This window comes from Odocoileus virginianus, chromosome 3 (assembly GCF_023699985.2).
Source record: "Odocoileus virginianus isolate 20LAN1187 ecotype Illinois chromosome 3, Ovbor_1.2, whole genome shotgun sequence".
NCBI classification, from domain to species: Eukaryota; Metazoa; Chordata; class Mammalia; order Artiodactyla; family Cervidae; genus Odocoileus; species Odocoileus virginianus.
The window spans coordinates 57,422,432-57,449,087 of record NC_069676.1 but is presented as its reverse complement, the minus strand read 5'-3'; the positions used below and the strand labels follow the sequence as shown (position 1 = coordinate 57,449,087).

At 48.8% G+C, this 26,656-nt stretch overlaps 1 protein-coding gene across 2 annotated transcripts in view; it reads right to left on the bottom strand.

Annotated features, from left to right (window-relative positions):
• PPARGC1B (PPARG coactivator 1 beta) overlaps positions 1 to 26,656 on the bottom strand; it is a 110,216-nt gene that overhangs the window by 21,801 nt on the left and 61,759 nt on the right. Inside the window, exons 2-3 of one of the 2 annotated variants that reach the window (XM_070465632.1) lie at positions 6,438 to 6,611; positions 5,091 to 5,177 (exon numbers count right to left, since the gene is read on the bottom strand). In XM_070465632.1, coding sequence (XP_070321733.1) covers positions 5,091 to 5,177; positions 6,438 to 6,611 — 261 coding nt within the window. The remainder of the gene's footprint in view (positions 1 to 5,090; positions 5,178 to 6,437; positions 6,612 to 26,656) is intronic. The other variant, XM_020885376.2, reaches the window with a different exon arrangement.

Sequence of the window (26,656 nt, the reverse complement as noted above, 5' to 3'; positions counted from 1 at the left end):
AGCTAATACTGAAACTTAGGCTTGAAAGATGAGAGGGTACCAGCCAGGCAAACAGCTGAGGAAAGATGATTCCAGGCAGAGTGAAAACCCAGTGCCAAGGCCAGGGACAAAGGGTTTGGCTGATGAAAGAAATAGAAAGGCTTTGTAAATACTGCCTCAGGTAAACCCCACAATAACTCTTGTGGGGGTGGGGTTGTTGTTCAGTCGCTCAGTCATGTCGAACTCTTCGTGACCCCATGGACTGCAGCACGCCAGGCTTCCCTGTCCTTCAGCATCTCCCAGAGCTTGCTCAAACTCATGTCCATTGAGTCAGTGACACCATCCAATCATCTCATCCTCTGTCACCCCCTTCTTCTCCAGCCTTCAATCTTTCCCAGCATCAGGGTCTTTTCTAAGGAGTCGACTCTTTGCATCATGTGGCCAAAGTATTGGAGCTTCAGCTTCAGCATCCATCCTTCCAGTGAATATTCAGGATTGATTTCCTTTAGGATGGACTGGTTTGATCTCCTTGCAGTCCAAGAGACTCTCAAGAGTCTTCTCCAACACCACAGTTCAAAAGCATCAAGTCTTTGGTGTTCAGCCTTCTTTATGGTCCAATTCACACATCCATACATGACTACTGGAAAAACCACAGCTTTGACTACGGACCTTTGTCAGCAAAAAGTCTACTGTCATGTTAGATGGTGACTGCAGCCATGAAATTAAAAGATGCTTGCTCCTTGGAAGAAAAGCTATGACAAACCTAGAAGGGGGGTGGGGTACTATTCTAATTGCCATTTTGCATTTGAGGAAACTGAGGCTTATGGAGGTTGACCAACATGCCCTGGGTACATTTCATTCATTCACACAGCAAATCCAGGGCAGAGGCAGGGCTGACACAGAGCATAGCACACACAGATGAACTGACCAGTTTCCTTCCCTGATGTCTCAGATCTCTGACACGAGGGTTAGCATGCACACTCCCAGCCCACCAGCCCTGCGCGGAGATCACCCTGCTTCCAGGTGAGGCACTGAGTGTCCCACTCAATAAAGCCCAGCTACTGGGCTTGTTCTGGCAGGAGGCCTGTCTGTCACATGATGTCTTAACCAGCGCTCTTTCCCATCCCAGGTCAGGCTGTTTATCCTTTCTTCAGGAAGTTCATCTGAAATACACATCCCGTGACGGCCTTTTGGCTGCACTAAATCTGTTCCAGGCCTTGCAGCCAGTGAAGCAGTTGAGTAATTCAAAGGGGGACATGGGAAAAGAGAACAAATGTGGTTGTGACTTTGCAAGACAGCCAAGAATAAAAGAAAGGTCAAAGGAAGGTTTCAGTTTAGCCTGACCAGGGCCCCCAGGATGGGGGTCCAAGGGCAGGTCCAGGAACTCCGGTTCAGGAATGCAACAGGGCTCAAGTGGCAGCCCAAATCCCTATCCACAGGCCGGACCCCCAAACCTGTGTTTCCTGAGCAATAATGTCCAGCCTGATGGGGAGTTAAGATCTTGGACCTGGGGCTCAACGACCACTCTTGGGGTTGACTGAGGGGCACTCTACCACTGACAGGGTGACCTTGGGCAAGTCATTTCCCATTTCTAAGCCTTGCAGCTTTGGGGGAAGACCTGATCCCCAGTCAGTTTCCTTCCAAGGGTTACTAGGGAGGCTGGTCTGGAGGCAGCCACACAAGGGCTCTGTGAATTGTTCCTCGCCTAGCTCAGTGCCTGGGGCGTGGGAGGCTCCAGGCAGATTTGATGAATGGAAGAATGAGTGAACCAAACAATGAACTCTGACCACTGGGGAGATTAGAGTCTCAAAGTACCCATTCCAGAGTGAAGTTATTCAGAAATCATTCAGTGTCATCAGCACTGGAAAGAAGGAGGGGTCCTGCTTTCACAGCCAGAGGAAAAAGGCCCAGAGATATTCTGAATTATCACAAGTATCAAGAGCTGGAAGGGCCCGTGGGGGTCACACAGAGACCAGGGAAGTCAAACATGCAGCTAGCATGCCCTCATGCCCCCACCCAATGTTCCATCCACGCCCTTTCTTAACACAACCCTCCAGGCAACAATGTGGATCATCTGGGTTGGAATTCAACGGGAAGCCTATTTGCCGTTCTTTTTTGTGGTGGGGGGAATGAAGGTCCAGGAGAGACTTGTCAATATTGCACAGCAAGTTGGGAGCGGGTAGGGAGGATGATCAAGGACTTACTAGGTACTCAGCATGGTGCTGAAATGAATACCAGATGGTAGAGACCCCCAAGGAGCCCCAGCAGGTTAGGCAAAAACAAAATGACTAACAGAAGGCCTTCTCGCTCTGTCCTCAGCCCTCCTTTAGCAGGTCCAGTTCGCAACAGCCAGGCAGGGTCAGGGGTCCTGACTCTGACTGGGAAGAGAGTCCAGCCCTGCCCTCGGCATGGTCCCACCAGCACCCCAGGATAATATATCACAGGGAGCCACACCGCCCCTCTCCTCTTTCCAGGCCCATTAGCTCAGCTCTCCCAGCTCTGCTTAGAAACGGAGTGCAAATTAATGGAGAGTTAATCAGCTGAGGAAGGGATATTAATAGGCTTGGCCCCACCCCCAATCTTCCTGAGCGCTCTGAGGCTGGAGAAAAAGGAACCTTCAAGAAACCAGAGGGAGAACCTTCATTCTGAGCACCTAGAGGGGCTTGAGGGAATGACAAAAGAACAGAGTTCAGGCTCCCAGGGGCAGAAGAACACTCAGAGATTGTCCCCCATTCACTGGGGTGCAGGAAACCCAGGAAGTCAGTTTCCCTTCCTTTTTTCTGGGGGTCAGTCCACAGATGTCACAGGAGTCTAAAAAGGACCCAGTGGTGCTCTCCCTACAACAGATTAAGGACCGCTGATCTAATCCGTGCTCATTCCTCATTTCTCACCCAGGGAAACTGAGGCCCAACAGGGAAGAGCTACTAGCCCAAGGCCACACAGCACATGGTGACAGAACCAAACGCCTGCCTCCTCCAAAAATATTTACTAAGTTTAGCCTACTGTGGCCCTGGCCCCAGTACTCTGGGCACACAAACAGAAGGTACTGTCCCTGCCTCCGGGGGCAGTTGTCAGCTCTTGTAAGGATAGCTGTTCTCCACTCTCTGTTTCCATAGCAATGGTGCCACCTGACTTGTGAGAACATGGCTCTGACACAAGGCAGCATGGCTATACGACTGCCGCTGGTCAAATGAGGACTCTGTCCCAGTCAGTGGCAGGGCATATTAGAACCTCTGGGCTCTGAATTCCAGCTCAAGGACTTCAGAATGGGTCATGTCTGGTCCTTGGCAGGAAAGAAAACATTGCAATCAGTTTCTTCATTCACCACCTATGACCGAGTCTTTTCAATTCAATGTGCAAGGGCCTCACAGAAGAACAAAATACTGCTTGTCCTCAAGGAGCTTGAATTCTGAAGATCACATGCATGCACAGGACGGGAGCCCAGAGAGGAAGTGACTGACCACCTGCCTGAGGAAGAGCTAACATGAGAGCTGGGTGTTGAAGGATGTATTCATATAAATATTTTTTTAAGCCCAAAGAAAGTGCCGGTCTCTGTGCACAGCCTGGGACCATGACAATTTACAGTGTTGTATCAGCCCCCAAGCTCCAGGGGTGGGGAGGGGGCCGGGGAGGAATCAGGCACTGATCATCTAATCACCCTCACAGAGGGGCACTGGGGTGTGATGGGTGGCACAGGTTATGGAATGCAGGGCATGAAGGGGAGAGAGGCAGGGTACGCACAGTCCTGACCATCTCTGGAGATTCTTCTGCCTCCCTTGCTGTGCAGAGCCCAAGGGCCACACCAGGCTGACTTGTGTCTGAGGCCATTTCATGCACATAGTAGGCTCCTGGCAGGAGCTTACTACTGGGTCTGGCCGGTCTCTGAGTAGGTGGGGCCTGTACAGTTTAGGTGGGGATGGTCTTTAAGTTGCTAAATTGCTGAGTGAAAGTCGCTTAGTTGTGTCCAACTCTTTGTGACACCATGGACTATAACAGTCCATGGAATTCTCTAGGCCAGAACACTGGAGTGGGTGGCCTTTCCCTCCTCTAGGGGATCTTCCCAACCCAGGGATCCAACCCAGGTCTCTCACATTGCAGGTGGATTCTTTACCAGCTGAGCCACAAGGGAAGCCCAAGAACACTGGAGTGAGTAGCCTACCCCTTCTCCAGCGGATCTTCCCGACTCAGGGATCAAACCAAGGTCTCCTGCATTGTAGGTGGATTCTTTACCAACTGAGCTATCAGGGATGGTCTTTAGGCAGCATCCAAATCCCTCTCGCTCATCAGTTCTCCATAACCTGAAAGTGTTCCCTGGAAGGTGGCCCCACTCTGAGGGAGGGAATAGCAGAGAGCAGTTTACCCCATTGTTGTGAGAAAGAATGGAGGCTGCAGAAGGAGCCAGAACCAGAGCCCAGTCCTGCTGATCCTCATACAACAGTGAGGGGGCTGGGTTCCTACATTAGAGTAAACACACTGACCCTTCCTAACTGTGTGGCCTTGGGCAAGTTACTTAACCTCTCTAAGCATCACTTTTCTCATCTGTAAAATGGGTTACTGATAGTTTTTTTTACTGATAGGTTAGAATAATCTTGGGGAAAATCCAACTCCTTCCCTGGTGGCTCAGACAGTAAAGAATTTGCTTGCAATGCAGGAGTCCCAGATTCTATCCCTGGGTCAGGAAGTTCCCATGGAGAAGGGCATGGCAACCCACTCCACTATTCTTGCCTGGATAATTCAATGGACGGAGGAGCCTGGTGGGTTACAGACAATGGGGTTGCAAAAAGTCAGACACAGCTGAGCGGCTATCACTTTCACTAATATGACCCAGAAGAGCATGCATAATCTGGCCCCTGACTAGCCCATCCCCACCCCCCATTTCCTGACACCTTCCCTTTAGCTACTGCCCTCCAGCCCTTCGGTTCCCCAACACAGCAAGTTTTTCTGCTTCCTAGCTCTGGGATCATCATGAGGCTCCTTTGTCCTCCTTCAGCTGAAGCATCTCCTCTTAGAAAGAACTTTCCTGACCACCCAGTTTCTTCAGATGCTCCTCATCCCAGGTTAATTCTTATTGTGCCCGTGTCACTAGTGACCACTGTTTGTCTATGTATTACCTGATCTAAGGTCAGTCTTCCCTCTAGACCGTAGAGTCCACTGTTGAATGCAGTGTCTGACACACATAGGGAGCTCCATAAACATTTCTAGAAGGAATGATACAATTTGTCAGGAGAACTATTTGAGAGGATGCTCATGGCATACTGACTTGGCACACGGTATGTTATTGTTATTGCTATTATTATTATTATATTGTCAGATAGGCACAGGGAGATATGCATTCTTCCTCCAATGTTTATAGAGGAGCATATTCAAGGGAAGAATAATAACTCCAAATGTACTCATTACCCAGCTTCAACAAGGCCAATTTTATTTCACCTATTACTCTCCATGCTACACACCCACACATGCAAATGCATGCAGGGATTGCTTTATTCTGAAGCAAATCCCAGACATCACATTATCCCACATTAGAGCCCTTCTTAAAGGAAACATGCCTCCAAGACTGGGGCTCACAGGGGAAGAGGCATAGATATGAACTGCAGGTCCTGGCATTACTTCTTCTTAAAGACCCTCTGTGGGAGGGGGGGAGGGAGGCTCAAGAAGGAGAGAATACACACACACACACACACACACAGATATATATATATATATATATATATATATAATTATGACTGATTTGCATTGTCGTATGGCAGAAATCAATACAACACAGTAAAGCAATTATCCTCCAATTTAAAAAATTGTTTTAAATAAAAATAAAGAAAAAAACAAATAAATACAGAACCTCTAGGCACCAATGGAAATATGGAGATAAATACACTCCTGTATGAGAGTTGTTAATAAAATTACGTGAGTAAATATACACACACAGGGACAGTCCTGCCACAGAGAATGGGAGTCAGTCCCATTATGGCATCAGCATGATTATAAAGCTCTGGCTTAGGAGGCAGGCAAACTTTGTTTCAATCTAGTTCAGCTACTGACAGGGTAAATCGCCCTAGGCATGTAGCTAAACTTCTCCAAGCCTCAGTTTCCTCATCTGTAAAATTGGGAGATAATCTCACTTGCTTCACAGGGTGGGAAAGAGAGTTCAGTGCGATCACTCAAGGAAGGGAGGAACTCGCTCTGGCTCACAGAGAGACTCAGTTCTGACTAGGGGCAAGGAGAAAGTAGCTCTTTCCAATCCCCACTTCCCAGAGGCAATAATACTGCCTCTGAGAGGACAAGAGCTGCCCAAGACCAAGTGCAGACCCAGGACGACAGACAGGGTCCCAATAGCCAGAGTGGATGAAGAGACTTCTTTGCATGAGCAAGTGGAAAAAGGTGACTCAGGGCAGAGCCAGGCTTTCAAGGGCAGAGAGAGGCACGGTGAGGCAGACGGTGGTGAAGTTCGGAGGGCATACCTGGAAGAGCTCCGAGTCATCAGGGCTATACTCGCTGGGGTCGGTTTCAGAGTTCTCTGGGCACCACTGCAGCTCCTCAAAGCAGGTGGCTGAGTCAAAGTCGCTGGCATCCAGCTGGGAGAGGTCGAGCTCCGGAAAGTCAGCGCAGAGTTGTTCCTCCCCAGATCCCCCACCCTGAGGAGACAGGTAGAAAGGAGGTGGGTCAGAGCTGAGCCTGGCTAGACCCAAGAAGGGACCCTCCTACTTAGGATGCTGCCAGTCTGAACCCTTGGCTGCCTTTGTCTAGGGCCTGATTTTGCCAAGTGACCAAGAAATGGAAAGATCTACCTCATCCTCTTGCAACTGTTGAAGCTACCAGGAGGTAGGTCAGGCTCTAGCATTACAAATGCCCCTGCCTGCTATATCTTCCCTTCTCCTCCACACTCCTTTACATCCCTCAAAGCCCTGCCCACAGAGGACCTCTTATCTCTTCCCAGAAATATTTGGTTGAAAACTCGATTACAACCTGTAAATAGAGATCTACTCCTTTCTATAACTGTTCCCATTTGAAAGGGGATTTCTAGAAGGCAACAATCCTTCTATATGAATAATGAAACAACAAAAAGCAAGAACTGACATCACTGAGTGATTGCTGCATTCTAGAAAAACACTCACCCAGGTTCCCAGAAATAATTGTCTTGTTTAAAAAGGTAGAAGATCACCCATCAGCAGACAATAGATAAGTAAAACTATAACCATCTATATCATGGGATATTACAGTGCTGTTGAAAAGAATGAGGGCATTATGTATGTTCTCCATATCATGTTAAATCTAAACTGCAGAACATCGGCAGGTAAAATACTATCCCACATGTGTAAAAAGAATGAGACAGACTCAAGCCACACACTGTTCATGATAATATATATGAGAACACAGCACCAATACATAGGAGGTCTAGAAGGCCATAAGTGGTGGGTCGGGTAGAAGAAAGTCAGGAAGGACCTGGTAACAGCACCGACTAAACCGGTGCTTCTCAGAGTGTGGTCCCAGGATCAGCAGGGGCAGAACCACCTGGGAACCTGATGGAAACAATGCAGATTCTCAGCCTAACCCAGACGACAGACTCAGAAAGTGATCACTTTCTCACCCTGGTCTCCCAGGTTTAACAGTTACCAAGGGACTTCCCCACAGATCCAGTGGTTAGACTCCAAGCTTCCAATGCAAGGAATTAAGATCCTGCATGCCACTGGGAGCAACCAAGAAATTTTTAAAAAAAAGTTATCAATAGAAGGGTGCCTTGCAGATTCAGAAACAGCCTGAGTTGGGGGAGGCTGACACAGAAACAGGATACCATAGACACTGGGGTCCCAGCATCTATGAATCACAATCCCCATGCACCAGCTGTGATGCCTTGGGCAAGACCCTTAACCTCTTTGAGGCTCAACTATCTCATCTGTAAAATGGGACAATAACACCTGTCTCATACAGTTAATATTAAATGAGGCAATGTTATAACTTGGCTTGGTAAGTGCTCAATAAATGGCAGCAAGCAGGAATGGTGACAAATTTAAACATAATATAAAACAGCAGAGTTTCATGGCAGGCAGAGATGGGTGGAACCTCCTTCAAGAACAGAAAGAGGCCTGCGTGACACTGAAGAGAAATAGGTTTTATCCAGGCCTTTTCCTTAATTGTTACCACTTACTAGGCCTCATAAATTATGAATAAATGTATATTATTAGCTCAACTTGACACAGGAAAAAGGCTTTTATCCGAATTTGGGTCAAATGTCTTAATTGGCATTTTGCAAGAATCCTGTACACCCAGGCAGCAGCAAGGCCAGTTCTCGCAAGCGGCCAGTCCCTGCTTTCAGGCCAGGTAGCACGTGTCCAGAGAGTGCAACTCCAGGGACACTCCCATCCATGCCTGCCCTCTATCTGCCCGGTCTTCATCCAAGCCACATGTGTTCAACACTCCTGGGAATTAAGCCCTGTCACTTGGTGAGGATTCTCAGCCGTCTCCTGGGGCTGCCTCCTCCCCTACTGAGTTGGCTCATGGGGGTACAGCGTTCTTGCCTGTTCTAAACGGATGTTTGGTTTGTTTTCAGTTTTGGGCTGTGATGAACAAGCCTACAGTACTTGTGTACAAGTCTTTGCATGATAAAGACTCATACATCATACAATTGTCTCTCTCTTGGGTGAGTATCTAGGAGTGGAATTGCTCGCTCATATGGTAAATGTCTGTGCATGCATGCTCAGTGTGTATGACTCTTTGCAACCCTATGGACTACAGCCCGCCAGGCTCCTCATCCATGAAATTCTCCAGGCAAGAGCACTGGAGTGGGCTGCTATTCCCTTCTCCAAAGCATCGGTGTGCCTTGATAAAACCTGCCTGAGAAATTGCTCTCCAATGTGGTTGGGGCATTGCACACTCCCATAGGCGGTATGGAAGTTCCCATCGTTCCATGCCCTCACTAGCACTTGGTTTTGTCAGTATTTAAATGAGCCAAGCATGGTAGCAGGGGCCTGCAAACATTATATTAAATGCTACTATAAGGTGGGCCCTGTGATGTATAAGACTCAGTGCTTTCCTTCATGATTTGCCATCTCAGTGGGAAAAGAAAACACAAACATATTTCATTACAGGTTGTGTTAGTGCCACAACGGAAACAGACCAGCTGCACTGATGGAGGACAAGAGGTGGAGGGGGATCTACTCAGATGGGGTTGACCAAAGGCTTCCTGGAGAAGCCAACGTCTGGTTTGAGACGTGAAGGAGGAGGAGCCAGGCAGTTGAAGATGTGGAGAAGGTTTCAGGCGGAGATCCAGGTGGGGACCAAGCCTAGAGTGGCGGGCACTGACCACAGGCCAGTGAGGCTGCAGCTCAGCCCTGGAGTAGCGGGAGGGAGAGGATGCCTTCAGAGAGGCCGTGGAGGCCCGCTCAGGTAGGGATTGGATGGATTTGGGCCTTATGCCAAGTGCGATGACGGTGGTTAAAGAACCCGCCTGCCAATGCAGGTGACATGAGAGATGTGGGGATTTGATCCCAGGGTTGGGAAGACATCTTGGAGGAGGACATGGTAACCCACTCCAGTATTCTTGCCTGGAGAATCCCCATGGATAGAGGAGCCTGGTGGGCTACAGTCCATAGGGCTGCAAAGAGTCAGATACAACTGAGGCAACTTAGCACACAAGCATGCACATGGTGGGGGTGGGGCCAGTGTGGAAGCAAGTAGATGGGCTAGGCTGACTAGTATCCAGTAGAGGGTCTGCAAAGCAGGACGAAAGGCCAAAAGCAGAGACACAAAGATGCTGGGCAACTGGCACCTCACTGGCCAGCAAAGCCCCCACCTATAAGCTCTCTGGGGAGCTCTTTCTTTATATATTCCAGAATCAGCCCATCCTAGTAACTCAGAGCAGCCACCTCTGTAATCTTATAAACAGCTACCTCTTGAATCTTATAAACAACTTTTAAATCAGAGTTCCAGAATTCCAGCCCAGCAAGGAACCAGCTGCCCCAAGAGGCTGAACATGCAGGTCATTGTGGACAAGTCAGGAGACCCCTTCCAGAACCAGATATGGTATGTGTGCACAATGCATGTGTGTGCAAGGAATTCAGACTTAACCTCTAGGCCTTCGTAGACACAGCTAAGAACTTCTGACTCGCCTTCACTTGGCACATATGGAAACTGAGGTCCAAGGAGGATAATGGATTAGCTCAGGGTCATCCAATGAGTATCCTTCCTATGAAAGCCATGCCACTGCCTTTATAAAATGCCATCAAGTGGCCATGACCACTGCACTTATTGATTTACAGAGAAGCTCGACACACTCAAAGTGTACCTAGGACATAAAAATAAAGAAACCTCAGCTTCGCGGCCTTGTCGATTAGGGCTGAGGCCACTCTCTAGCTAAAAACCATTAAGTGTTGCATTAATAGTGACTTCTCTGGCCCTCTCCATATGTAGAGAGGCTTTTGGAGGGGTGCCTTAGGTCAACTAAAGGGCCTCTAAAGCGGCTGGCTCCTGTAGGCCCCACTCACAGAATGGTGGGAGGCAGGGGCGTCAGAGCACAGGTGAAGCCACTGAGTGCTATCTATACACCGTGGATCAGGCCAAGAACTTCATCTACATTCTCTCATTGGATTCCTCTAACAGCACTGCAGGGCAGGTGTCACTGTCCCCTTGTTACCACTAACCAGGAAACTCGCAGATCCCATCACTTGTATTGGTCTGCCAGGGCTGCCGTAAGAGAGCACCACAGACTGCGTGGCTCAAACAACAGAAATATTTTGCCTCCGTGTTCTGGAGGCTGGAAACCTGAGATCAACATGCTGGCAGGATTGGGGCTTTCCGAGGCCTCTCTTGTTGGTGAGTGGATGGCGTCTTCTCCCTGTGTCTCTCCCCATCATCTTCCTCCTACTCATGCCAGGCTCTGTGTCCAAACTTCCCTAGATTAGGCCCACCCTGATGACCTCATTTTAACTCGATAACCTCTGTACTAGAGACCCTATCTCCAAATAAGGCCGTATTTTTAGGTACTGGGGATTAGGAGACCAACATATCTTCGCATGGAGGATGCAGTTCAACCAATAGCACCCAGGGTCCCAGAAATGTAAAACTGAGATTCGAACCCCGGGTCTCCTGGCTCCCTACACAGCCTGTGCCATTGTCTGACACCCTGCTTCTGAAGGTGAGAAGGAACTTTTAAAATCATTCCCTCCCATTTATGGGCTTTCCTGGTGGCACAGTGGTAAAGAATTCTCCTACCAATGCAGGAGCCACAGGAGACACAGGTTCGATCCCTGGCTCGGAAAGATCCCCTGCAGGAGGAAATGGCAATCCACTCCAGTACTCTTGCCTGGAGAATCCCATGGACAGGGGATTCTGGAGTCTGGCAGACTACAGTCCTTGGGGTTGCAAAGAGTCGGACACAACTTAGTGACTGAGCATACATGCAGGCATTCCCATTTATGGGTGGGGAGACAGAGCTTTGGGAAAAGTCTGAGAAAGATGCAAGTCACAGGGTTAGTTTGTAGCTGAGCAAGGACAGGCCTGGGGCCACACGTGCTGTGTTGTGCGCTGGCCCCAGGCACACAGCCCCCCCGTGGTCCCCACCACAAGTCTGCTTATACCACTGTGGCAGGAACACCTCTGGCTGCTGCATCATCTGTACCCATTCCTCCAGCAACATCACACCCCGTATCTAAGCAGGCTGAGGCTGCCCCAAGCCAGGGAGATAAACACCTCTGGCAATGGATTAATGGTGCTTCATCCAGGTTCACATAAGTGCCTTCATTGGAAGCTTGTGCATCTTGTCTGAAATCGATTCCCTGTTTAAGAAAGAATGCATCTGCAGGAAAAATTGGTAGCTCCACTTCCCTGACTACAATCAGCAAATCGCCTAGCTTAGCGTGCCTGGCCCAGAGCACATTCTCAGAGTTAGACCTGGTGGAAGGAAGCGGGAGAGGGGGAGGGGCAGCTGCACTAAGAACCTGGGTGCTGGGCCTGCCCGCAGTCACTATGCCTCCTTCAGTGGGTCGCCCCCTCTCTCGGGTTCTCACTGCCCCCTCTGAAAAAGAGAATATGAAACACACAGACCCTGTGGACCCATCGTGCTCAAGTGGTTGATACAATTTTGTACTTATCTAGTTTCTGTGATCCACACAGACTTTGGGATGAAGGCAGAATAAATAAATGAAATTTATGGAGGGGGAAACAAAGGTACAGAAGGAAGGTCTGTCTTAACATGGAAAGAGGCCCAGACAAGAAGGACAAAGGGCTAAGCCTGGCTTGGTTACTAACACTCATCCTTTGAAGTCAGGACCTAAATTTTGTAGCCTCAGTTTCTATCAACAAAATGGGGATAATAAAAGAATCCTACTTCACAGTGTCCTTACAAAGATAAAGCAACACAGGTCAGACTCAGGTCTGGCATGTGTCAGATACCCAGTGAATGGTGGTCATAGAGCACTTATAGTTGACATTCAAGTGACATTCACAGCTATAGCCTCATCGATACCTTCCCAAGAGGCAGGAAGGTAGGCAGTGGTCAATGTTCCCACTGCACTGACAGGGACAGCAGGGCCTCTCAGAAGGTCAATGCTTGGAGAACTTGTCTCCTGACCCATCCCCTCAGCCCTAAACCTGCTGACGCCCTCAATCCTATGTTCCTTCAGCCTGCAGCAGCCCCCACTCCAGTGTTACCGTGGATCGTGGTTTCCCTTGGAGGATGATCTTGCCCTAACAGACAGACCACAATGGCTCTCTCTGGGCCTCACACACTTCTTGACCGCCATCTTGGACGTCCTAAGTACTGCCCTACTGCCAGCTTGGAGCCTCCATCACTGACAAAGTTGTATTAGATGGTCTCAGGCAAGTTTTCCCTTTTAAATGATTGGGCATGAGATCTATTAGGGGCACGGGTATCTAGCACTGGGCTCACCTTTCCTGACTCCCTAACAGTAGCAGACACCACTAATGAAACATGGCTCTACTTCCTAATGAGCCCCAAGCATTTGCAATGAGGGGCCTTCATGGCCACTGCTAATCCATAGACTAGACCTATGAGCCTGTGCTTCTATTTGCCTTCTAGGAAGGGAGGGAAATAAGCATGTATGATGTCCCCACAGAGTCATTTCACCGTAAAGATGTTTTCCTTTTTCTCCTCCCACCTCTGCTATTTGGAGGGCCTCCCAGCCATTCCCCTTCCTAATGATGGCAGCCCACTGATCTTCCTTGGGGACGTCATCCCTCCTCCCAATCCAGTCGGTCCAGGTGAGTATAGTCTGGCCAATTTAAAGGGTTTCATCCAGTGATCAGGGCAACTGGTTCACAGCGGTGGTTCAGGGTGAACACCAGGAATGTGCTGTAGCATTTGGACAAGGGTACCCAGTTGCTTGAATGTAATTCTGGAGACACTGAGAGCCATTTTTGCTTCTTCCTGAGAATGAAGCCAGCACAGGGAATGTGGAGTCAAGAAGGAAAGAGAGATGTATTCCTGAGAAAACAATGTAAACACTTGGATCCAGCTGTGCCTGAAGCCAGTCTAGTCCCTGTTTTTCACAAATATGTGAGTGAATAAGTTTTCTCTCCAGATTAGGTGCCAGCTGGAGTTTATTATCTACCAATGAAAAAGTTATAATTGATTCATCTCTCTTACAACCAAAAGGAAAAAAATCTAATCTTCCCACTGTCTTCCAAATTAGTACAAAATTCCTAAAGATGCTTCCAGGAGAATAGTAGGAAAAGTAATTGACTTTTAGACCACAAAGAAATACTACCAGCCTCCTCTGAAATAAGACTCAGGAGTCATAGACACAAAATTAAGCTCCAGGAAGAGTAAGTAGAAAATGCAGGAGCTCTGAGCCCAGCCTAAAAGAAAAAAACACTCTGAGCTTAAAGATAAATCAGACCATTGAAAGGATCTTCCACCAAGACACTCAAGGCTAAGTGTCTCAAAACGTCATGGAGGCCCTTTCCACATGAAAGCGTCAGTCCCAGGCTTGCCAAGTGCAAACTCAGTGATGCTCAACACTTTTCAACCAGGTCCCAACCCTCAACCACACAGCTGACCACTCAGGGCTTAGTGTAAGGTGATTTGATGGAAGATCACCAGATCTGGTGGGAGTGGGTCCTCCAGCCCAGAGAGCAAAACAGGTCCAGGGCTCAGAACTGGGCTACAAGGCCAGGCCAGACCCAGACAACCAGGGAGGATGACAAGTTAGTTACCAGTGACCTTGAGAAGGCAGCTCTGATTGGTAGACAGGTGAAGAGGATGGAGGAGGTGGGGTTCCTGATATTTCGAAGCGCCAATCGAAACCTTGCCATCAAACCTATCCTAATCAGGCCCTCTCAGGCCTCTGGTACAACAGACGCTTCCCTAAGCAACAGGCCAAGTTAATACACACTTCAATCCCTCCTGTAACAGCACACATTACCAAGGCCCACGGTGCCCCAGTGTCTCAGAGACAACCCTCCAGGTCATCTACACACCTGCCTCCAGTGGCTGGTTTTCTTGTTCAGTGTCGGTTGTGTTTTCTCCCAAACACAACTATAATTACAGACATTTTTGTTTCCACTGTGCCATGAGGCATGTGGGATCCTAGTTCCCAGACCAGGGATCAAACCCGTGCCCTCTGCAGTGAAAGTGCAGAGTCCTAACCACTGGACACCAGGGAATTCCCATCATTATAAATTTTATTATTTTTTAAAAATATTTGTTTATTTGGCCACACTGCACAGCTTGCAGTTCCCCAACTGGGGGGGTCAAATGCAAAGCTCACAGCAGTGGAAGTATGCAGTCCTAATCACTGGACCACCAAGGAATTCTGATAATTACGAACTTTAATGAAATGGTTCATCAAGAGAAAATATGAGGATAAGAGAAAAGACTGCAGTGGAAACTAAGTTGAAGGCAATGGAAGGAGTCAATAAAGTTGAGCTGGTTTTTTTTTTGTTTTTTTTTTTCCTTAAAAAGAAACACAAAAACCCTGCTGTCAAATTATGTGTGGGTGAATTGATAGTAGAAGATTAGGAAGACATTGGCAAGAATCTGAAGAACTCTGCACTTAGATTGCTTGAAGAGAGTCTCAATTCTTAATCCAATTGAGTGCATCCCCAGTCTGGAAATAGGAGCCCTTGCAGTGTGGGTGTGGACTAGGCAGGAGAGAGAGCTTGGGATTTCAGTGCCAGCAGCACAAGCAGTCCCAGAGCAAAGACGCAATAATGAACGTGCATGCCATATGGCTTCATTAAACAACCACGGTAGGTATTAGGTTTTATGGTTTTGTGCTCTCGCTGACTTTGTCTGAGGAATTCCCCTCTCTGGCCCTCCACCTACCCCTCCAACCCCCAGCTGTAGTTCCCACTCTTTATCAGATAAGGTGACTATTATACATGGATTGCAGCCTCAAAAGCACAGAAAATTAATCCCTACAATGGACTCCCAGAACTGGGGCTTTAGGCACTGGAGGAGCCTAGGGAAACACTTCCAGAGACAGAAGACTCTTATTTTGCAGATAAGGACACTGAGGCAGAAAGTCTCCTGGGACAGGTGTTATCTTAGTCATATCCTTTCTCCCTGTTGCCTTCCAGCAGCCCCTTTGCCAATTGAGATCCCTAAGATCTCTGAGAGCTGTGCCTGAGTGAGGTGACCTGGGGTGGAGCAGCTCCTGGATGTCCTGGCAGCTGGTTGGCACCAAGGTCTTAGGGGATGCCATCAGTGCCCCACCACCCATCCTGGCATCTGCCAGCCAGCACAGGCTGCCCCTGGCTTGGAAAGGTGGTGTTTTGTTTATTTTTAAAGCGTAAAGTATACTCTTTGACACAAGTGAACGAGTGAGTGAGGGTGTTCCAGGGGCAGTGCCATTCGCACACTGTGTTCCCCTACAATTGCTATCAATTTTCTGCACTTGAATTCAAGGGCCTCTTGAATTCAAAGGAAAGCGGCAGGAAAAGCGCTTTGTAAACTGTGAAGTGTGTGCAGGTATCCACCTGTCGTTAAGAATGGTTGAGGAAGAGCTGGCCCTGGCTCATCACCTGCCAGTTGCAGGGCATCCCCTAGCCTCTTTCCATCTCCAGGGACCAGCCTGCAACACAGAACGGTTGTGTGGCTTGAGTTTCCACCCTGGGGCCTCTGTGCCGGCAGCTCCCTCAGCCTGGGAAGCCTTCTCTTGCTTTCATCTGCGCACAGCTGGGGGTCCTTTCTTATCAGCCCCAGCCCAGATTAAGTGTCCCTCTGAGACCAGCCTTGCTGACCACTGTATCCTGAAGTGGCTGCCCATCTCTCTCCCATCACCTGCTCCAAGTTCCTCAATTAGCACTTTTTGCTCTCTGATGTCCCCCTCACCACCTTTGCTGGTAATTTTTTTAAATTGTAGTAAAATATACATAATATAAAACTTTACATTTTAACCATTTTTAACTGGGCAATGCAGTGGCATTAAGTATATTCACACTGCTGTGTAACCATCGGCAGCACCCCTCTCTAGAACTCTTCCCAGTTTTCTATGTATCTACTTGTATATGTCACCTCCTCCAGCTAGGAGTTGCATCCGAGCAGAAGCTTGTTCCCCGCTGTTTCCCCAGCACCTAGCAGAATGCCTAGAATGTAGTGGCTGCTCAATAAACAAAGTGAGAGCCATGTGGAAGTGCCCTGTAAACTGTAAAGGGTGGTGCACAAGAGCAAGAGAATGCAACCTGGACATCTATTCCATAGAGTCTTGAGACGAGGCCTAACTGCCTGGCAGCCTCAGTTACCCAATAATGATTTTTGTCCTACTCTGTGAGGTCAAGAGCACCAGGAGCTCCTTTCCTTCCCTGGTTCCAGGCCCCTTTGAGAGGTCACGAATGAAGATACACGATCACGTAAGCCACCTGACATTGACACTCACCATTTCAACACATCAGCTCTACCCAGAGCAACATTTTATCAGTCACTGAAGGGCAGGCACAAAAATAGATGGCAAGGATCAAATGCCACCCTCGGCAGTGGTTAAAAGCCCTGGCATACGAGGACTTAAGGCCTGGGGACCTGGGAGGGAGGGGGTCCTCTGTCACAGGAGGGCACAGACTCTGGAAGGTGGAATCAGGGCTGGGATTAGGCTGAGGTGTGGGAGGTACCAACCTTGGGCACCAAACATCCAGCAATTGAGACAGATCATATTTAATGTAATATTGTGAAAACAATAAAATTTAATGCCCACCCCCCAATCCAGGATGAGCAAAACATCAAAACTCTAAATAAAGACAAGGTCAGTGGTACAGACTTTTCCTTTTGCTTCAGACTATTTGGCTCTGCATGGCAGTCTTCCTGCCTTTAAAGATGTGGTATTATTATATTCAAAATGGATATTTTGGTATCGACTATTAACAAATTAACTAACACATTAACTATTGCAATATATTTAAAGTGTTGCATTAAAATATGACTTATCTTGATTACTGAACTTTCTGTCACCACAACTTTTGTGCCTGAGCCAAGTGTCTCCTTTGCCTCACCGTAATCCCCCCTAATCCTAATGAGAATGAGTTACTGTATGTTCTGGTGACTGAAATGAGATCAGATCCTGTCCTGGATCTTCACTCTGGGGCCTCAGTTTCCACATCTCTACAATGGAGCCCATAACCCTAGGTATTCCAGTCCTATCCAGTGAGGCATTTGGGACTCTAAAGTGCAATCTATAGGTGAGGAACTGTTATTACATTTTTATCAAAGGTCGTAAATGGTCCATGACAATGGTGGGCAGCATTCAGCTTTGAGGTGAGTTGCAAGAAACTTGCCTGATTCATAAAGAAAGGAGTGAAGTTTGCTAAATGAATAGATTTTCTAAGCAGGACCTCCTCTCCCATTCTGATTCCTTTACTGGACGGGAAGGAAGGCAGAGGGCTACAGTGAGCCTGAGGAAAGCACCACTCCTTCCAGCTGAAACGGGCAACCCCCCAAATACCTGATCACACTGCAGAATCGCTCTCCTTCCCCATCACATTTTCTGGGGTTCCCTCAAAATCAGAATAGGCTCAAGGGCAGGGAAGGAGGGACTGGCAGGTGTTAGCTATCCTCAGATGCGAGAAGGATAAAGAAACACCTGGAAATGGATAGTGGTGCTGTCTGTACAAAATCGTGAATGTACTTAATGCCACTGAATTGTACACTTAAAAATGGGCAATATTATCTTATGCATATTTTACCACAATAAAATTAAAATAAATGCTAAACGTTCCAGAGACCCAAAATAAAGTGCCTGACCCACTCTTTCTGGAGGAGTTCTCTGGGGTCCTACAGTGTCCATGTTCTTTGCTTCTATTTATGTGTCCCTTGCCGTGGCTGGCAGGAGACCCGGGGGGAGCTGGGCCAGAGCTCAGCTGAGAAGCCCTTCTGCCTGTTCACACTGTTATAAATAACCCAGAAAGAGGCAGAAAGAGGGGACTGGCGTGAGAGTGAAGGTCAGGCAGCCCCTTCGTGGCATTAGAGGAAATGTCACGCCCACCGGGCCAGCAAGGTGCCGGCTCACATCTCCAGCCCCCAGCTGCCCGGGGCTGACTGCGGCCGTGCTGTCGTGCCAGGGAGCATCACTCCCACTCTGGAATGGCAGCCCCAAGGTGGCTGGCTCCCGGAGGTTCAAGCAGAGAGGAGACCATGGGGTGAGTTGGGGGAGCAGAGAATAGCTGAGGATCCCCCAGCCCAGCGGGCAGGGAGTGAAGTCAACTTCCCAAGAACCCAGGCCAGGGCTCAGCCACCAACACAGCAGCCTCAGATCATCAGCCAATACACACAGCCCGCGGAGGGAGAGATGACTCAGCAATGCGCAGCCCACAACTGCCCCTGCTGGGGCTGCTGCGCAGCGTGGGAGCCGGCAAGGGCCTCACAGCCCATCTGGTCCTGTGGTTCCCACGCTGGGCTCCCTGGGGAACCCCCTGCATGCTCTCCACCCCCGCATCCCGCCAGCGCCCTGGGCTTTGAAGTGGGAGGGATGATGAGGGAGCTAATTAATTAGGTTTTCCATTTTTATTAACTAAAAACTACACAGTGGCAACGCATCATACTCCTATTTAACCTGAGTGAATTCAACATTATGAGCTTGGCAAAAACCAAATACACAGGAAGCCAAATTTCTGTTTCTTTCTTTCTGTTTCTGTTTCTTTTAGAATTACTATGACATTACGTTTTGCATGTGAATTTTATACTTCTCCATGCCCACACACTCATACCTATTATTCACATATGCTATTTTGTAGGCAATTTAAAGGCTTTACTGGGTTCATTTGAAATCTCAGACTAAGAAGCCACTTTCCAAGTAGGTGGTATCTACTACCAGCAAAGCGGGTATTCCCCTATGGTACTGATGGAGAAGCTAAGACTCGGGGAGGTAACATGACTTTGCAAAGCTGAATGTAAATGTTGGAGAGTCTTTATGGGCTCAGGAAGTCCAGGTAAGAAGGTGCTGTGTAGACCACAGAAGATACCACCAAAGTTGGGGCTCACCCACCACCCCCAGGAAGCTGGAGGCACAGCTAAGACTAGGGGCCGTTGCTCACCCTCCTGCATTTGTATGAGCCTTCCCCAACTTGTCACCGCCCTTGACAAAAACACAAAGTCCTCCTGCCCATGAGGCCTGGTGCGGCCTGGGCCTGCCTCCTCTCGCACCAACCCCTGGGCCCTCTCACCCTTCCCATGCTGCGGACACAGCGGCCTTCTTCTCCTGGAGTGAACCTCTCTCAGCTTGGGCTCTCCACCTGTGACACCTGTGTCTGTCCTGCCTGGTCCCAGGTTACTTATCCAGCGCTGGGTCTCAGTGAGAGGCCTTCCCCAACCCCTAACCTGCTATGGATCACGTCCCCGTGTGTTATGCACAGCATAAACCCAGGGACTGTCTGTCCCCTCCAGAATACCAGCTGCAGGAGAGCAGAGGTCCAGGCTTGTCCTCTGTTGAATCCCGATGCCTAGGAAAGTGTCAGGCACAGAGTAGGTGCTCACTAGATCTTTGTGGGATGGGTGGAGGTGGGCCCGGGGAGCAGAACTCCAGTTTCCCAGGTCAGTTCAGGCAGCTCTGCCTCACGATGCTGAGTCCTACAAGGCCTTCCTCTCATGCACCCGCCTTTCCTGGGGTGGGGTGGGGGGGGGGGGTGTCATTCTGCATCCATTTATTCCCTTAAGGAAATATATTTCACAGAGGTCAGATGATGAGAAACCCAGACCCATGGCTCCCAGATAAAGCTGGTGGGAAACGGATTTTCTCTGGCCCCAACAGGCCATCCTGGTCATGTGGTCAGCGAGGGCCCACTCACTCACGTCCCCCAGGCCCAAGGCACCGGCGCTCTCCAGCCACAGGTGAACCTGTCCATTGTGGAAGTGTGTTCACTGGGTGTGTAAAGTGAATCTTTGTCAAGCAAATCATACCTTTCCATTCCCTTCTTCTTAAGTAACAGGGAGGTGGTCCACAGGGTGATATCGCCACTGGTTTCCCAACCAGAGCCAGGGCCCTCACGGTGGAATAGCAGGCACCGGAACTAGGAAAGGGGCACCATCTGACAATGCCTGGTCACCACCCAGCCTGCAGGGAAACAGGTTGGAAGTGGGGATCCTCCAAGACAGAACAGTGAGGTCTTTCAGGGAGTGAAGCTCCCGCCATGGGAGCCCACTTCTCTGACCTACTGGGCTCCTCCCACCCTGCCAGGATTAGGGATCTCGGGGCTCATAAAAATCCTTTACACCTGTAAACTAGACATTCTCCCAACTGACCCTTACCATAGGGCAGAGGTTAAGCCATTTTTTCTGATGGGGAAGCTGAGGTTCAGAGAGGGGAAGTAACTTGCCTAAAGTCACGGTGCAAGTTAAAGAGAGGAACAGGACTAGAACTCCCAGACCTCTGACTCAGTAGAAGCAAAAATATCACTGATTAGGAGTGGCAACCTTGAACTCTCTGCTTGAATGGCATGGGACCTCGGACGAGTCCCTCCACTTTTCTGAGCCTCAGTTTCCCTATATTTCACCAAAACTGGCTAGGCTTGAAGACCGTGGTCAGTCAGCTGGGCTTTGAGACATGCAGGGTCAGCCTGTGATGTCCTGGGGGCATAGTAGGAAAGCCTTAGCTGCTGCATCGGCAATTCCCAACAAGGGGGAGAGGTGGAGGAGATGGAGGTGATGACCACTGCAGGAGGCATCACATGGGGTGTGTCTGCAATGGCATTGTGAGAGGGCATGAGGAAGATCTGCTAGCTCCTCACTCTGCTACTCAAAGTGAGGTCCATGGACCAGCAGCACTGCCCAAGCCTGGAGCTTGTTCAATTCTGCAGAATCTCAGGCTGAAGCCTAATACCTCCTGAATCAGAACCTGCATTTTAATAAGATCCTTAGGTTGATTCATAGGCACATTAAAGTGTGGGAAACAAATTTTAAATTGGAAGACCAATTGTAACATGTGACCTTCAGTTCAGCACCTAAATCCTCCGAGCCCCAGTGTCTGCATCTGTGGAATAGAGATAACAATGTGTGCACCTCACGGGACTGCTCTGAGCGTTGTTAGATCACGCATGCCAACAGTCTAGCCCAGTGCCCAGCAGGTAACAGCTGCCCAAATTGCTAGTTCCTTTCCTTCCTGAAAGGCAGGAAGGAAGAAAGCCTCTGCTTCCATTCCAAGTCCTGCCTGCAACATCTGGGAGGCGAGGAAAAGACCCCCGTGGGGCAGCAACAGATGGGGACAGGGTGGGAGCAAAGGGAGAAAGGAGGAGGGCAGAGGAAATGATGAAGCAAAATAAAAACAAGCAGCAGAGACCATCTGAATCCCCAAGAGGCAGGCGACATGTGAAACCCAGAGACACAGCCATTTCAGCTCACGTCAGAGGATAAAAGGCTGAGGATGGAGGGGCAAGGGCCAGGGGGCTGTGTCCCCTCAGGTCACACACAGCCCCTCCAGCCCAGCTCTGAACCAGTTCTTGTGGCCAGGGTGGGCACAATGCCAAGGGTCACTGGAGCAACCAGACAGAATCCGGGGGGCTCGGGCTGAGCCCCGAGAAGGGTTAAACTTGGCTGGAGGACACTGATCCAAGGGTCGGTCAGCCCAGAGGAGCTGGACAACAGGGGGCTGAGCTGTGTGATTTTTGGCTGAATGATTTAAACTCTCCAGGCCTCAGTAAAACAGGGGGTGGTAATAATAGTCACAGGAATCTTATGAGGATTTAATGAGAAGGGCTTGCATTGTGTCAGGTGCACATTAAGTGCTAAAAAGATAACGGTCATTCCTGAGATTGTTACACAGGAGACCTGAAGCAACTGCTGGAACAGATGCAGCCCTTTGGGATTCCAGAACTTCCTCTGTACCCCATCACTGTGCTAACCCTTCCAGCTCAGACTGACCCAATCCAACCACTATCAACTCACAACTTACTGGCAGCCATGGCTTCCTGCTTCTACTCCAGCCCCCTCCAGGCTGCTGGGCAGGGGGCAGCCATAGCCAAGTGCTTTCAAGTCGCAGATCCGACTGTACTGGACCCTGTTTGAAACCTTGCTTGTTCCCAATTCCTCCCGGATAAAGACTCAAACTCTTCAGGAGGCCTTTAACAGTCTGCATGATCTGGCTTCGCTCTACCTATTCAAAATCATTTCCTGGCATTAACCCACCGTCCACCCAACTTTCAGCCCCACTGACCTTCTCTCCAACACTAGCACTTGCCAGGACCTCGCTCCTGGCAAGGTCAGGACCTTCGCATGTGCTATTCCCTCTGCCTGGAACATAATCCCATGCACAGATGCTTTGTCTAGTTATCTAGTATGTACCCTCCACTCTTTACCTCCTGAGGAAGGTTTCCTTGAGCCATGCAGACTGCAGAAGCCTGGCCTTCTGGAGGTCCTGAGCCTTCAGAGCTTATCACAGTTGTTAATTAAAACATTTACTTGCATGGGCATGTTATTATTGCTCACCAAGGTATCCTTGGGCTTCCCCGGTGGTTCAGTTGGTAAAGAATCCACCTGCAATGCAGGAGACCTGGGTGTGATCCCCAGGTTGGGAAGATCCCCTGCAGAAGGGAATGGCAACCCACTGCATTATTCTTGCCTGGGAAACCCCATGGACAGAGGAGCCTGATGGGCTATGGTCCACAGGATTGAAAGAGTTGGACATGACTTAAGAGACTAAACTACCACCACAATGTATCCCTGGCACCCAGCACATAATAAGTGTTTAATAAACATAGATAATAAGTGAACAACTCCATTCTCTGGCAACCATCTCCCCAGTCCTAGGAAGTCCCACCTTACCCCTCACATCTTTCCCTAGGCCTTAATTCTCTATACACACATGGGACAAACCCCAGGGCTGCCTGGTCCTCAGCCTCCACCCCTGACCTGCAGGACCGGCGCCAGAGATCTGAACGTTTCTAGATCTGATTTTCTTGAAAGCAGCTTTGGGCTACAGCCAGGGGAGGCGTGCGCCGCCGGCCTCGGCAGTAAACGCTGATGAAGCTGTCTGGACCAACTGAGCTGAGATCAGGAAATGCCAAGATTTAAAAGCATCCGGAACCCATTTATTTATTGTTGTTCTTGCACTTCCAGGCTATTTTAAGCTTCAGATCGATCAGATCCTCTCTCCAAATATCGGTCCAGAAACACACACCACGTACCTGGCCCTACCTGTCAGGGCTCAGTTGCCCCCTGCCCCATCTGACACACCACCCTGACGACAGCAAAAACAAGCAGCTAGTCTTGTTGATTGGGTACCTCTGTGAGCTGTAAGTGAAAGTCCCCAAACATCTCAAAGGTAGGCTGTATTAGCTCATTGGGAAGATGGGGAAACTGAAACTCAGAGAGGTAAAGAAACTGGTCCAGGGTCACACAGCTAAGAACGTGCTGGAACTGGGATTCATCCCCAGATCATCCGAATTCAAAGGTCAGCCTGGGCTCCTAACCACTCAGATGATTGTTTCCCTCATTCCCCTGCCACAGCTTTTCATACACACTGTGGGGTTTCTCATCTTGCCCGTGCCCTTCCAGCCACCTGCAAGGACCAGCAGAGTTCTCATGCCATGAGTCAGAGCCACCAACCCCCATGCGTGCTGCTATGGGAAGGTTGCCAAGCTGGGCTGGTAAGAGAAAAGGGGAAGTTAACGTTACATGATCACGTTTATTTTTTTAAATGATGCATGGATGGGAAGACGAACAGATGGTTCATAGATTACCAGCTGAGCCACCAGGGAAGACCAGATTATTGCCAGAAGGACACAAAAGAAAGCGCCAGGAGTTGGGGGGTGGGTTTCGGGAATAAGGAATAAGGAGTTGACTAGGGATAAGGGATATCAGAGAACACCTGCTTTCTATGTTACATCTTTCTTTCCTCTTTGAAGGTTTTTATTTTCATTGATCATATACAGGCTTCAACCCATCCTTAAAAGGCCAATTCTGACTTCCTAGTGGCCCAGTGATTAAGAATCCACCTGACAATGCAGGGCACACAGGTTCTATCCCTGGTCTGGGAAGATTCCACATGTCTTGGAGCAACTTAGCCCACGAGCCACAACCACTGAGCATGTGCTCCGCAACAAGAGAAGCCACCGCTGCTCACCACAGGTAGAGAAAGGCTGTGGGCAACAACAAAGAACCAGTGCAGCCAAAAATAAAAATAAAAAAATAAATGGTCAATTCACAGACCACCTCCCCCATGGAGCCTGCCCTGATTGCCCCTACTCGTCTCTCCTCTGCATCCCTACCACATTCTGCCTGCATCTCTCAGGGCAGTTAGGCCACTGAGCCTGCATCCTCAAAGTGCACACACCCACGGGAGTCCCTAGCCAGACAGGAGCCTGGGTCATTGTCCTGACCCTCTGGGGTCTCCCCAACACTGAGCCTGAGCCTCTGCTGAGGCAGGGGTGCAGAAAGGCCTGCTAAAGGAACAACTATGTTGCTTTCTAACTTGGTCCATGACCTCCTAAAGCCAAGGAAGTTGGAAACTCTAAAATGGAGCTGGGGGATGGGGAGGAGAAGAGGAAAGCAGAGAATCAGAGGGTAAATTCAGCTCCTGGAAACCTGCCCAGTGCGCATCCCTGGGAAATGACTCAAGCACAGCTGATGCCAGCAGACAGTCCATTTGGGCCCTGAGGTCACCAAACCTCATCACAGCCCTGCTTATTAAATATAGAGGCGCATGAAATAAAGCCGCCAATCTGGTGTGGGGCTCAGAGGAAGGCGCAGAGACAGGGATGAGAGGCAGGGAGTCTGGCCTCCACTCCCCACCCCTGACTGATCACCCAGGAAGCTCTGGGCTGTGGCTGAGACTGGACCCTTCGGTCAGATTTGGCTCCTGGTCTTGGAGGGAACTTGGTGATGGTCCCACTTCACCTCCCATGCAGCAAGGGGGTTCCTGCCCCTCTCAGCACCCACCCCTGCCTGAGGACCAAGGAGAACTCGGTAACCTGTGGCCCATGATAATCACAACCTTTGGTGAGCCTCTCTTTTGTGCCATGCACTCTACAGTCATCTCATTGATCCTGTCCAACCAAATAAAGAAAGGCAGACACCATCCAGTCCATTTTACAGACGAGGAAACTGAGTCCCAGTAATGTAAGTAATGTGCTTGAGATCACACAGCGAAGTTAAGTGATACTGGAACTAGACCAAGACTGCACAGGGGAGAAGCCAGAACCAGAACTCCATTGGCTGGAACTATGGGACCACAGCCACCGGGTGATGGGAGGCCTCAGCTTTCTCATTATCTCGGGGCTACTGGCCTAAGAATCATTGAGTTGAGGCCATGCCTCTCTGTCTCTGATCACATACCCACTGGAGGCGTAGTTGTGGGCTGAGATACTCCAAGGCACAGGCCAGGTAAGGTGCCTCTTCTCAGAACTCCCTCAGAATTTCCCTCCCAAGACCTGGCATAAAAGTTAAATTATTTCACTAGTATAAGTTAAATTAAATTATTTAATTATTTCTTCTAGTTAAAGTTCTAGTATAAAAAACAAAAGTCTGCTAGGGACTAGAATGTAAAAGCCATAATAATTGTTTTGGATAAAATAACAGTTTTTGTGCTGTGGGTTCTGTTTAAATCAGTTGTAGGTTTAGCTGATGGAACTAAATTGGAGGCTGTGCCAGGACTGTTAAGAACGAACTGTGGGATCAGATAGATCTGCATTAATTTGGGCTCAGCCACTCAATCAGCTGTGTGACCCTGGCCTGATCTCAACCTCTCTGAGACTTAGCTTCTAAATTGGGAATGATAAAATCATGCTTGCAAAGTAGGAGTCCTTAACCTTTTTTGAGTCATGAACCCCACTGACAGTCTAGTAAAGGCTATAAACTTCTCAGAATGTTTATGAATGCATAAGATATAATAAGTGAAATATTTTTAAATGCATAAAATAAAACAGAATTATTTAGGAAATCAATACTATCAAAATACATTTATAAAATATTAAAAAGACTAAATTTATATTACAATAATATGGCAGGCTTCCTTATTACTATACTAAATAAGATGTAGTAGCAAGTGTATTAATCACCAGTAATTTCAAAGTAGCAATGAGTATGTATTTTTAGGTATCCGAAAAGACTGTAATGTGATATGAAAATTATGTGATTTCCATTGGTGACAAAGTCAAGCTACCAGTAATACTTCTACAGTTTGTCACCTACATTCACAATGAGAGGAAATGCTAAATTTCACTTGGAGGTTGGCAAAAGTAAAGATGTGATTTTTTTTTTCCATCCAAGTTCCCAGACCTCTGAATTCTATCCCCTGGGGTTAAGCAACTC